This window comes from Psittacula echo, assembly GCF_963264785.1.
Source record: "Psittacula echo genome assembly, chromosome: 5".
NCBI classification, from domain to species: domain Eukaryota; kingdom Metazoa; phylum Chordata; class Aves; order Psittaciformes; family Psittacidae; genus Psittacula; species Psittacula echo.
The window spans coordinates 61,646,100-61,660,419 of NC_137739.1; the positions used below are offsets into that span (position 1 = coordinate 61,646,100).

At 43.7% G+C, this 14,320-nt stretch overlaps 1 protein-coding gene across 1 annotated transcript in view; it reads right to left on the reverse strand.

The window, feature by feature from the left end:
- PRIMA1 (proline rich membrane anchor 1) overlaps nt 1-14,096 on the reverse strand; it is a gene marked incomplete at both ends in the record, with an annotated part of 45,408 nt that extends 31,312 nt beyond the window's left edge. Inside the window, 2 exons of the mRNA XM_080619501.1 lie at nt 7,783-7,933; nt 14,004-14,096. Of these exons, the coding sequence (XP_080475627.1) occupies nt 7,783-7,933; nt 14,004-14,096 (244 nt within the window). The remainder of the gene's footprint in view (nt 1-7,782; nt 7,934-14,003) is intronic.
- Nucleotides 14,097-14,320: the final 224 nt, after the last annotated feature.

The following is a 14,320-nucleotide window of genomic DNA, read 5'->3' on the forward strand; positions in this document are numbered from 1 at the left end:
GCATAATTATTAATGACAGTTTTTGCAGTGGCATCATTTATTAACCTATCTTTGTACTATAATAATGGACACTATGTACTCATTTTGGGATAACATCCCAAATATCCAGACTGCTGCTTCTTTGATCTGCTATGTTGACTTAAAAATTACACAAGTTGCAATTACACAGGCAGTGCAACACCTTTGTATCATGTTTACAACAAAGACAATGCACAAAATCATTACCAGAACATACATTTCTGTGGGTCTGCTTCACCAAGGTCAGCTGCTTAGCCTTCCCTGCTAGAACAGTTTGTGCCAATAAAGTGTTTACTTCTGACTTGTTCAATTGAGGCGCAACTCCTCCTGCCACAGGCAGTGGATCCTACAATTACTTGTAAATCCCCAGCCTCTGACTCATCAGTAACTTCCTTGAAGATCTGTTATCTTCTTCATCAGTGAAATGGTTGGGATGTACAAATGGACCACCATCCACACAGGCAATGAATGTTTTCAGCTTAGCCAATTCCTTTTGCTGAAAACAACAAAAATTTGAAGAAATCAAGCTCTGGGAGCATGCATCTCAGAGCAGAAAGGACGGTTCTACTGCAGCAGCAGTTTAATATCCGATGCTTCTTTTTTCAAAATTAGACAATGCTTTTAATCTGTAGATAACAGAACTCTCAGTGATTCCTGCACTGCAGAATCTGGCCTGAGGCTCTTACTTTTAAATACTTTAAAATGTACGAATGAGCACATTTTCAAGGGAGTGGATTTTTCCATAATATGGATTTATTACTGCATGAAAATTTCAAAACAAATCTGCAAGGTCCCAGAGCAGGGGAAAGATTCATCACTTGCCTAAATAAAAATTCGACTTGACAAAACATCTCAGAATTTACTGTGGTGAAAAACATTGAACTGGAAAAGCAGTGGAAGCTGTGAATGACAGTCTAATCTAACCAGCTTTTTACAAAGATAGTGAGTTTACAAAAGCCCAAAATGAGGACATATTAGGTGCACAAGTGATAACAGAATTCTATCATTAAAGTATTAGTATGAACCTTTCCAGTCTTACTGGCTTTCTAGTCACTAATCCAGCTCTTCAGATTTAATTTAACATCCCAGATATCCAAACCATTTCAAACTTCATATTCGAATGCTGCTTAAGAAATCTTCTCACGCTAATTTTCTTATTTTGACTGGGAGGTGAGAACTTGTAACTTTTATTCCAGAAACAACAGTGCTAAATGCAAAAAAAAAAAAACACCAAAAAACCAAAAAACAAACAACAACAACAAAACCAAAACCAAAAAAACAAGGATTTTGAAGTCTTTAGTGATAAAATCAGAGGCACCTGCAGTTTGAGGCAGGCAATCTAATTGTTGAGTTTCTGATTTAGGTGGGTAAGTTCTGCCTAAATCCCATCTTGGATGTTTAATGATTTAGTTCACTCCGCTAACAGAGAAAATGTGTCTGTGATGTGAAAATAACACGATGGGGACCTGGATTAGACTCTGCATGTACCTTTATCCATGACTCCATGCTGCAAGGCTGGATTTCAATTCAGATTTGAAAGCCTCAAAATCCTACTGTCAGTTCTTAAAGTCACAATCCTTCAGTAAAATAAAAGTATATGTGGGAGAAGACAAGAATCAAATTTTGGTTTTGCTTTGTGAATTATAAACAATACTCTCACACAAGACTGTAATTCACAGTATGACAGCTGTGTTACCAAAACTGAAAGGGCTTCCCTGTTTCAGCATTCTGCTTGCATTTAAAAAAAGTCACTGTCTAGATTAGACTTGTAGTAAAACAATATTCTCTCACAGTAGCTGTCATTACTATAAACGTCTTGGTATAGCAGACAAGGTACCCCCTGCTGTTTTGGTGCTGCTGTAGTTCTTTCCCAGTACTGTTCAGTTTTGGTAGTTGCTATGTTGTATGAAGTATGAAGTCACTACTATGTATGAAGTATGAAGTAGGAAAATATCTTCTCTATACTGTAAGACAAACCCACCCCCATCTGCTAACAATTCCTTTGGGCATCAGCAATTGGGAGAAGTTAATCTAAGACTCCTCAAGTGTGCTCAAACATCTCAAAACTATTCAGAACTGGTCCTTCTGGCAGAAGAGCGATAGGTAGAGGCTGGTCCTTCCAGCTGAGCCTTTAGGGTTAGAGTTGCATTTGCGATGGCTCTTTGGAAAGGTGCAAAGCACTCACAAGACAAAAGGCCCACCTAACAGGAAACTGAAAGTCTGAGCTCTCCGAGATGCTCAGCCCATGTTGCAGCAACTACACCAACCTGCTCACAGCAAATTTTCTGGCACCTCACTTTTTAAAATGTGTGGTGGCCTTCAGGAATATTTCAATTCAGTTTTCAATCACAACCTCCCATCATCTCCTGAGGGACAATCATAGACTTCTGCCAAAGACAGAAGTCCTTCTGGCATTGTGTAGGCAGAGCACATCAACATCCCTACCCAGGTAGTACAAGAAGCAACATGGTGAGCATCAGGAACATGCTCAGCTCTCCTGCTTGAATTGCCATGTGGAGACAGTGCTCAACATGAGGCTTAAACTCATTCTCTGGACCCACACCGAGTCACCCTGTCTGTTCTACCACCAGGATTTAGGTCTCAGAAAAGCCTAAGGAAAAACATTTCTTATTCTTTTATGTTCCAGAGCCGGCCAGTTTTTATTTCTGTAACAAGTTCTTGTTGTGAAAAGCTATGTTGTTAACAGTCAGCAAGCCAAATCTGCACATTTTAGTAGCTTTAAAACCTACTCAAAGTTTAACAAGTTCCAGACTGTTCCCGTACTTCAGATTCCTGCCTATATATATATATATATATATACACATATTGTGATCATCTGTCCTGAAATATCCTTAGCTTTCCTACTTGCACTGAAGGGACACTGCCCATTTTCTGAAATTAGGCTGTACATCTGTGCTTATGTAGCTGCCAAAAAGTTGCACCCTTCCTGCAGTTGGCCATTTTTACTTTGGAATTTTCACCAGCCCAAATAATTAGTTAATTAGATGCACTCTCTCTAAAGATAAAGACTTCACGTTGGAAAACAAAATCATACAATTACAGCCTGGAAATAAGATCCTCTGCAGTGATGTCATTCACTTTGGCTTTGCGCTGACTTGATTGTGCTTTATCTCAACTGATAGCTCAGGGCAAACTCGCACTGAGGTCGGGAGCCGTAAAGACTTCGCTGTGTACCTGTGTGCAAGCATCCAACAAGCCAGAGGTTGGGGCATGTATCCAGACTCAGCAATACTAGCACAGCTTGTAATGATCTTTGATAAAAACTTTTATTTAAGTTTCCTCCTCTAAATTTTGACTGAAGCAATGTTTGACTGGGCACCTCCATCACCCAGATAAGGGATGGCAGTACCATGGATTCTTCACCTAATGTGGGAGACAGGTAGAAGAGAGACAGCAAATGCTGATACCTAGCAAGTGAGGAGTTCATGCTAAACATCCTTTGGCTTCCTTGTACAATTTTAAAGAAGTCACTTCTGAAGTGTTTTTTTCCCCAAACCTTCCACAGGTTAAAACTGACAGTTACTGCAGTGTCGTGTATCTTTAACCCTTTCCTGTTTTGAAAGCCTAGCTTCTGCTTCCAAACAAATTCCTTTCTTCTTTGTAATGCCCCTGGAGAAACCTGTGTGCTCACAAACTATCTAACGGTTGACAACAGCAGTACTTTACATTTTGAAGGGTCAACATTGTTTGAACTAGCTTAATCTCATGGGTCTGTGAAGCTGGGTTTGAAATGCTGCCTAAACAAGTACTCTATCTACCTTGCCCTAGTCCTGGCTCAAATCCAGAGACAAGGAGGAAAGCAAATGGAGGAGGGGAAAGACACAGTTAATTAAAGGCCAGGTTCTTTATCTCCATTCAGGTCATTACAGCCACATCTATGGAACAGACTCAATTTCATTGAAAGTTCCTTCTTTCTTTGCTGTCAGAATTTAAGCTTATTTGGCCTTAGCCCTTCAAAGCTTCATGAGCTTTCCCTTCACTACATCAACGAGCAGTTTTCTAGGCACAAGTTAAAGAGCAGGCTGCTGCTTGCATAAGAAGAGTTGCTGCAGAAACATCAATATGCCAGACTGTCTGGAGAAACTGCAGTTGGGTCAGTGACCATGTCTCCTGACAGTCCCCACCATCCTAGTTACTTCTACCATGGGCTGGAGCCCCTTTCATTGAAGACCCTCAGTAAACGTACACATCTATACCAAACAAGACAGCAGTATCTCAGCAGGATGCTAACAAACCGCATCTCAAAAGAATCTTGGGAAACTCAAAACTGAAATGCTCTATGTGTCCCACTTCACAGAAGAAGGCAAGGCTGAACTAGCAATCCACAGGGACCAGCGTGGCTGATCCTAGCCTTCATTTAGACACCATAAAGCAGATGGATTCACTGGGGCAGACCAGGAGTCCTCTGCTTAGTGAGGTGGATGCACATGGATATGCTGTGATGAGGGAAAGTCCCATGACAGCTATATACTGGATGCAGTGAAGGCAAGAACAGGGGTTGGAAGGGACATCAGAAATGCCAGTGGTTTGTGCAAAGGAGTTAGGAACATGTGAAAATGAGGCCTGGGATATGGCTGAAGGTGGACAAAACCAGTCTGTGCTTTCTCCCCTGAGCCCTGGAGTTCTGGTGACACAGGCAGTCTCTGAATTCACCAAACCATGATTTTGTTATCGATATTTGGAAATACTTGGGCCACATGATCTAATTTAATTTCCCATATTCACATTGTTGTATGAATGATATGCTTCCTTAGGGTGCACTGAAACACACCCCACACATTCCTGTTGTAAATACATGACCGTAATGTTAAGAAGCCTGTTTGTTTTGAAAGTTGGTGTTTCTACCACCACTCACGTATTTAGACTGACTGCTAAGTTGTGTGTGATTCTACTAATTTTCTGTGGAGAGAATTAGCTTACTGTCTGCCAAAGTACACACAACATTTATCAGTTATTATTCGTGAATTCTGGAGTTCATATCTGACAGATTTTGTATTTTTCTATCTGCAGGAAGCAGAGCTAAAGATTCGTAGCTGGATCAACCTGTCAATATCAAAATGTCTAAAGAGGCACTAAATGCACTGTAATTGTTCCTGAAAGTTCCCAGGCACAATAAAACCCTTTCAGGGAGTCATTCAGCTGCTCATAAACAGTTACCTAGTACCATTCCATACATCCAACAAGGGTTTGCAAAACATTCAGGTGGGACTGAGAGAGGACACAAAGAAGGTCTCCTGCTCTTCTATAGGAGCAGCTGGAGACCAGATAAGACACACTGAAGAGTTCCAAATGACTTCATTTAGCAGATAACTGAGCTGTCAGTGACTGTAGTAACGGGATAGACAGGAGTTTTTTAATCTATTGGCTTTGATCATCAGGCCCAAACCAGAGTAGCTGTTTTAGAAGGATGTACAGATGATCTAAACCTCCAACAATGTTCCGTTTGATTGCAAAAAGAGCTTCTAAGGACAGTGCCTAGCAGGCTGCAGCCTTTTGTGGCTCACAAAGCTGAAAGAGCAGTGCCAGCATCTTTATGCAGTGCCTCATGGCACATACACTGTTATTTCATAAAGGCAAAAAAATTGCAACTCCTGGGCCACTGCTTTTTACAGAGGTCTTTCTACTACTTTAATCACTTAAATAGTGCAAGGTACACAAGTCTGGTATCAACCACTTAATAATAGCTTGTCTTGTCCCTTTACTGCTCTCTCCTCTGAGTGCTGTTTAAAAGTGGTGTCTGTAACATCAATATTTAACCATGAGGCTTGCTCATTCTCACAAGATGGGGACTGCTTTACATGTGGGCTAAATCACAGTGCCTAAACAACTGATAATAATGAAAGCATCTTTCAAGATGAGGCACATGATTGCTACTCTAAAGCTTACGGGTGAAAGGAATGTGTAATCTATTTTTTTTCCATTGCATTGAAAATTAAATAACTTCTTTAAATATTAGTTGTCTGGATTTATACAGTTCATTTCTAGAACTGGGTTAGCACCTGGCAATCCAGCCTGAGTAAGCACCAGGCTACCCCAGTGGCAGGCCCATTTGATTTCTCTTTCCTCTTTTTGCAGCGCATGACAGAATTCTTTTTCTCTGGTATGATTTCCTTCCCATTTCACAGGAGACAAATCCACACTCTCGGAGCAGCTGCCTGATGGCAGCCCAGGGAGGGAGGGAGGCAGCCTGCAGCGGTGCCCTCCTCCAGCGCAGCTGAGCAGCAGGGCTGGTCCCTGTGCCAACGTTGTTCTGCCACACAGCTCCCTCAGGGCAACGGGGTACCCCAGGTACAAGAAAAAAGAGTGGCAAAGTACTTAATTTTCTGACTGTGAGACAAAGATCAAGGGAATATTCAATATTATTTTTCATGACATTTTGCTGAACATTGAAAGAGATTTTTCCTGCTATAAATAACCTTCATCTCTGCTTTCCAAGCTGTCTTTGTACTTCCTTTCCCAAGTGTTTCACTATCATTTTTTTCTGGCCTCAGCCTTAAATTTCTGCAGCATGGCACAAATATGAAGCACATTCCTGACAGAAAACACACTGCAAATTCTGAATGTCCTAAAAGCTGTGCACAAGCCTTCTTCGTGTCTTCTGCACATCTGGGGATGATGCTGATAAAGACAAGCAGCTGAACGATGCTACCTAATGATTTATTTTCCCTTGGGGAAGTGCTGAGAAGGATGCTAGATACACTTTGCAACACTCTTCCCAGGGGAGTTTATCTAAGAAACGTGAAGAATTAATAGGCAGCCTTTTAGGGAGAGACAATTTGTGAAAATCTAGAGGCATTAAGGAGATTTGCTGGAATACAAAACACCTGGGACCTGAAAGTGTCTGTGCAAGGTTCAGCCAACCTTGCAACTCAGCCAACCATTCAGTTCAGTGCAGTGCACCCAGCCCTGCACTGCAGAGGGACTGTTTCTCTGGGGACTACTGGCACAGCTATCAATCTCCAGAAAGGATCTGTGTGTCAGGGATCACAGGAATACTGATGTGGAAGAAAACTGGCACAGCTAGCCAGCAGGAACTGCAGGCTCAATGTGTGTTGGACATGGGAATGCACAGCTGGAAATTAGGAGGAGCTCAGGTGGGCTGGATAAAGGTTGGGAGCACTGATTTATATGAAGAGCAATAGATGACTCTTAGGCTGTATGTGCATTAGTGAGAAAATTGCTTACTTGCCGTTGAGTCCCGACGTGCCTCTGACTTCTGTTAGAGTTGCAAGCAACGTAAAATCAGTGTGCGTGACTCACTGCTATGGTAAAACAGTAGAGCTCCAGTGTCTCAAAGACAGCAAAACCTGCAGGGCGGTCTAGTCAGTGTTTGAATGTTTGCTGTTTACAAATTCATTTGCCTTGGAGCACCCAGACATTCAAGCTGCACACCTGGCGAAACAGGAGGCCAGGTATCTCAAGGGGAAGCCAGTGCTATATCTCTGTAGCAAAGTACTTCCCAGGGCTAGGGCATTAAAGAACCATTTAAAGCTAGGGAATCATATATAATACAGTGAAAGAAGGGAATTTCGCTGGTTTTCCTCCAAAAGCCAAGCATTATTCATTGATCAGAAAACAAACCTCCATCTCTACTGAGAACATTTTCTCTTTCATTTGCTAAGTGGAAAATGAAAGACGACCTAGCTGCGTCCTCTCCCACATCCTTTCTCCTTCCATCTGTCCAAACATCCCCATCGCTTCGCCCTCCCTCAGTGCACCACAATTGTACCAGTGGCTACTTACTTGGCACCACTAGCAGCCTCGGGGGCGGTGGAGGTGGAGGAGGAGGTGGTAACGGTGGTGGTAACCTGCACTGGCAAATCTGCTGGCAGCTCTCTGTGACTTTCTCTGCTACAGGCTTGGAGCATGACTTCTGGGGCTCACCCTGAGTGATCTGTGAAGAAACAAGTCCTTGCATGAGCAGCAGAAACAGAGAAAACTGATTTTCCATGACTGTGTTTCTTGGACTTGAATACCCAAGGGGCACTCCAGACCTGTGTGAGAACTGTGCTCATGTTCCTCCCTAAGGACACTACAAAGAGGTCTCTTCCCCACATGGTCCCCATTTTTTATTTTTTTACTTAACACAATTATCTTCAAGACCATTTTCCCTCCGTCAAACTTGGTTGAAATTGGCCAGCTGGTTTCTGAGTTATAAGTAGAAGGTGGATAGTGGTAGACATTATGATTGCGTAAGCCTTCTTTCCTTAGGAAAGCCATCTAGCAGCATACATTATTCACAGGGTCATTGCTGCAAGCCAAAGAGAGCTAATAAAAATCACACGACAGTTTGGGTCAGGATTATGCTCATTTTCCTTATGGCAGAACTGAAACCCAGAGGAGATCTCTCTTCTGCTTTGCCAGCCTCCTTTGATGTTCGGAGAGCATTTCACAGGGTGTTTCACTTCTCACCAAGAGGAGAGGAGCCCAGAATTCACTCCACAGCAATGACACGGTCAAAATGGAAATGCCACAAACTGTGACTTGTAGCCTTCTCAACAGGCACTGTTGTCCAGCAATAAAGCAGAAGATAAGGCATTGCAGAACCCAAGTGTGGGCATTGCTTTGCAATGGACAATGATTTAGCTATGATTGGTATGCAATTTAATAGTTTGATCTAGTCATTAACAGCATACTTTTCTTACCATCAGTATTATTTACATAACTAGGGATTTAAGGAATATTCAGTAAAATTCCTAATCTAACACTATAAACAGAGTAAGTCCCTAATGAAAAGGATTTTTGCTGAATATCACAGGAGCTCCTGAGAGGAGTTAACTTCAGCAGTTTCTAAGCCAGCTTTTTTTGAATGGACTGATACTCAGATGGAAAATACTGTGCACAGTTTTAAGGAGAAAAAGTCTAAAAGATGGGTAAGCATGTTATCTAACAAGCACTTTGAATGTAGCATTAGCAGGCCACCTGGGACAGACTTGTGTCTTGCTGAAGCTAAGGACAGTTATGCTAGCATTTAACCGTTGTCTTGTACAACTTGGTCTTGGGCATATTATAGTCCTAGTAGTTTTGTCCTAACATTACCTTCTTTAATTAGCTCTTTTCTACAACATGTTGGTTGTTACGAAGAGGATGTTTCGTGCCATGCTTTCTGACCTCTTCTGACCCTCCTTTTCCCCAGGGTCGCCCAGGGTTACTTTCTCTGCCCTCCTCTCTCCTGCTCAAGCTTTGCTTCCCTTCCCCTGACAGCTCCAGGAACACAGTTTGTCTCCTCTCCCCTTTCGATCCTAGCCACCAGCTCCCAGCACAGGCTCTCCCACCACCCGTCGCTGGGCACCAAGGGTGCTGTGCTGCCTCTTGGCTGCAGGAAAGCTGTACACAGTCATTTCATGCATTTCTGGGCAAAAAGAGACATGGCTAATTAAAACAACATCACTGCACAAAGGACATATTCACATGCGTAGGAGGTTTCTAAATGCAGAAAGATGCATTACTGTGGCCTCAGGGAAATGGAGGTAGGGCTTTGTTGATTAAATATTATAGAGAGGAAAGAGTAGAGGAGGCTATGTGCAGCTGAGTTGGAATGACGGCTCAGCACAGCACAAGTCAGAAGGCTCAGTTCTTTAAACAGCTTGTCAAAATCTATTACCAAGCATAAGGAGAAACAAATTCAGCACAAGTGCTTTCCAACTTTCCCTTTCTCCATCAGGTAACAGTAAGAGGATGGCTAACGACCATCCCAGACAGCCTCCAGGAACTTACACAAACTCTCTGAATGCTCTAAAGAATCAAAGTGACTTGGCTGCGTAATCCCTCATGGCTGGTAATATATCTGTCTGCTAAGCAGGCTTATTTAAAGTAAGTGATCACAGCAGAATATCCTCCATACTGCTCCAGCTATTCCAACACTGTTCATACACTAGGTTGGGGTGTTAGGGACTCTCCCAAGAGAAGCCCCGTAGGAAGAGTGCCCACTCCATGTGGTGACGGTGGCATACCTGGGGTACCTCCTAGTTGTACTGGTATGACAACATTTACTGTGCTGAGAGAGGAGGCAAAGGAACATCTTTCCACTGGCCCTGGCATCTGATTAGGAAGCAACTATCAACTCCTAGCTACAATGACCATCCCCTACCTAGTTGCCCAGCTGCTGAATCCTGTGGCTCTCTACAGTCTTACATGAGCCAGTGCAGTGGGAGAAGATAGAGACAGGGAGGAATAACAGTGAGCAGACTTGAAGTCAGCTTCATTTGCAGATCAGAATCAGCTTTGTGTATGTAAGTCTGAAGATGGTGCTGGTATGGAAAAGCTACATTGACTTATTGCTCTAACTTAATATCAACCAGAACCAAAGGCTTGCTCTGTCTTTTTTTAGCACTATTGACTGTTTTTAAATCCCCGGAGGCTCTCCTACCTTAGGCTGGTAATAGAGTGGCCTGAGAAACCAGCAGATATTTTTTTCTCAATTACTCTGCAGACAAGATTAACTCTATACATGCCCAGCCACTCCCTGCTCCTCTGTAGTTTTAAAATACTATTTCTGGGGGCAGGGGGGGTGTGAGAGAAAAAAGTTGCTTTGTCTCCCAGTACCTTAGTCTAAACCTTTATCACCATTCCCCATGACCATTTTTAAAAGGTTGGAAAAGAACTGACATTTAAAAGCATGGGCTTTATCACCTATTTGTTTCCCTTCTCCGTATTACCTTTTACACAGATATTGCATAGATATTACCTTGCCAGGGGTTTGTCTTAGTGGGTTAATCTAAAATAACAAATATACTGTAAGTTGGCTGAAAGAAGAAAGACTTGAATCAAGGTTGAGGGCCTTGAGGAGGACAGAAACAGTCAAGGACTGCTGCAAGAAGATTAACTAACAGTAGCAAGATGGAATTAAGAAAAAAAGACATTTAGCTCCTTTTCAACAACAACAAAAAAAATCCCACTGTTGATGTCTATTAGTCTTCTTATGAAAGGAATGAGGGCTATTACTTGGTCTCCTAAAGGTAAGCAGAGCAAATCACTAGAAATTATGCTTTAGGGATCAATCTTGCTCTGGCAGAGGATGATGAAATAAATTAACCCATGTTTCTTTCTTACTGTCTGCAATTCAAGGTAAGTTGACTTTACAGGAGATGGTAAGAGAAAAAAGGCACACTGAAAGAGCCTAATCTTTCTCCAGCCAGGTCTGCTAATTCAGGTCCAGCCTCAAACTTCACTGCTTGTTTGTTCTGCTGGACAGTACCATGTCCCCAGAATGGCTTCAGAAGCACTTTGCAGATAACAACTGACCAGACACCCACTTGGCTGTTCATAGCACAGAAGTTGCCTTGGCAAGAGGTCATCTACGGCAATGGACCACACAGGGCTTGCTCCCTAGTTGTTACTTCTGCACCTTCCAGCCATGAACATGTGTCTCCTCAGCCTGTCTAAAACTTGGTTGCTTGTTTGGCATGGGGCTTTCTTAACACACTCAGCAGTTGGCCAGTCTGGACATATATGTTGCCTGGATTTCTAGCCAATGCCTTTTTTGCCCTTCTCTGAAAATACAAAGAGGTGACTTCATAGATTTGTACATTTAATATGAACATGCTTTGCAGAAAGGACAAATGTTTTTAAAAATTCATGAAAATGAAAGTGATCCACAAATGTCCAGGGAAAAAGAAAACGAAGTGGTAACTGGTGGTTTCCTTTTGCAGTCTTTCTGTTGAAGTTTGTGCTTGTGGTACATTTCTTTCTAATAAGAGATTTCCTTCAGAAAGTGGTCCTAGGCCTGCGTTGCAGAGAATGAAGATTAAATCTGCGTGTGGTCAGAGCTGTTCAGTATTTCAGTAGAGCCCCATAGGGTTGCAGCAGTCCACTAGCATGCTCTACAGACTGGGATGAGAAAAGAGGATTTAATACAGGCCCCTGAGGGTGGCCCTTTTATGACTTTTTAAATCAGGTAAAAGAAGGAAAGCTTGAAAAGAAAAGTGCAGTCTGACTGAAAAGGCACAGAGATCTCTAAAAGCCTGCTGATGTGGCAAGAGCTTTGTCTCTTGGAAGCAGTCTACAGAGATGAGAGCTCAACACTGCTGCGTAAATCCTGGGACGGCTCTGCGTAATTCACATCAGAGTTAATCCAGATCCATGTTTATGAAACCAGAAAAACGTGACTCTGTTATTTATCATGACACTTACTGCTCTTTTTTTTAATTATGTCAAAAGCCTCAGACAGAATCGTCCCTTCCTTCTTGTCACAGTGCTGGCTACGACGCTAATAAGAAAAGATTCTGGGTTTGGGTTTTGTTGTTGTTTTCGGATTTTTTTTTTAATAAGATAAATATTTCCCCTCTGATTAGCATCTGGCTAACTCTCTTAAGCGCCTCAAGGAAGGGCCTGAAGCGGGAATGCAAAGATGTGGGAGGGAAAGCCATGCCACACATAGGTTATTGCATGGATGAATGGGTGAAGAGGGACTGCGAGAAGAGACATGAGAAAATACGATGGCTGCTATAAATGGAGCAGGGACACGACACGATTTGACATTACCGAATTAGTAGAGAAGAGTACAGCTTGTGAGACTCAGAAGACAGAGCAAGGACTATGACTCCACATGGAGAACAGAGTCAAGGGAGGGATTCAGAGATTGAGGGAGTTTCGATCTCAGGAGGACAGGCATGTTGGTGAGCCCTCCACACCTGCCCTTCTCACTGGTACCTGCTGATGGAAGCCTTAGCTACATCGTAGTTTTGGGACAGTTGGAAACAAACTTGAGTATGAGCAGATGTCTTGATTGCTCTTCCACAGAATAGCAAGCAACAGCACAAGTACAGCTGATGAATGGGACAACAAAACTTCCACATTATTGCAAGGAAAGGCTGGGCCCCCTGGCTTTTCCATTTCACATCGGCAGTTCAAATTATTATAAATGTACTTATTTTTGAAAGATTGGCTTAGATCATCTGAGTAGTTTGGCAGAAAGATGTTTATGCTTTTTTTTTTTTTTGTCTGCTTGATTGACTGACTGATTACAGGAGAGAGGTTGCAGAATACCTCTCTTTTTACGCAACTGCCCTTCCCTTAAAAATGAAGTTACAGTTTTAACTTTAGCTTAGCTACCTGAATCCTGAGCAGGACAGCACGATGGTAGCTCTGGCAAAGACCTTTATGATGGGGGCATTGGTTTAAAGGAGGTTGTTTTGTTGTATTTATGTTCATTTTAGTCTGTAAGGAGCTCACATCCTCTTTGTAATTCACGGTAAGAGACAAGATGCCAAAACAAACAACATCTCTCTTTAATCTCTTGGGAGTCACCAAGTTTAGAACAGCGAGTAAAAGCCGTGGAGTCTCCACTGTGTTTTCTCCAAGAAAGAAACTGTAATTGTTCTGTTCTTGAACAGCACTTGGCTGTCTCATCAATCACTCCTCCGAAGGCATGTATTATAAATAAACTTTAAAATATCAAAGTGACGCATTTGAGTTGAGCTTTGCTGCCGTTCTGATTCTCCGAACTGAACGGGTGCTCTCCCTCACCGTATACCAATTTTCCCCAGTCCATCTTGCTAGTCACCCCACATTACAATCAAGGTCACACAACATCACAGCGTCGGAGTTGGCAGAAGCTGATGCAGCCCTTTACTCAGAGAACCCTCAATTCGCAACCAACATTGAAAACCCACGGCAAAACATTACCAAAATTAGACTGCTTCTTTCTGTGCATCTTGCCACCTACAGCAAAATGCACTTGCGAGCTCCTGCCTGCCGGCGCGCCGAAGAAACTCAACTACATCTTGCTCAGAGAGACAACATCGAGTTCAGCGCTCCCGGGGATCGGCGCCCGCCACCCACCCCTCGCATGCCCCGTCCCGCAGCAGCGGCCAAGGGGGAGAACGCGCCGAGAAGAGCAACAGCTCTCCCCGCTCCGGGGGCCGCCCGGGCGACCACCGCGCTTCCGGGGGTGCCGCCGGCGCTCAGCCCGCCGACCCACGCCTGGCCCCGGCACCGCTCCGGGCAGGCTGCGGCAGCCCTACCTGTACGGAGCCCCAGAGCGGGTGGAGGGCACAGTGCAGCAGCAGGGAGGGCCAGCAGCAGCGGAGCAGTCCCAGCAGCTCCCGGAGCAGCATCCCTCCTGGGCGGGCGGGCGGGGCGTAGCCTCCGGGCGACCTGGGGAGGGAGCAGAGCGAGCCGGCAGCAGAGGCGTTGGCTCGCACCCATCCCCGGAGCGCGACTGTCCCAACTTTAATTCTGCAGGGGAGGGAGGGAAGGAGAGAGGGAGGGAAGGAAGGAGGGGGGGGCAGGGAGATGGGCGGGTGGGGAGGGGAAAGGGTGGTCGGGAAAACCCAACGCC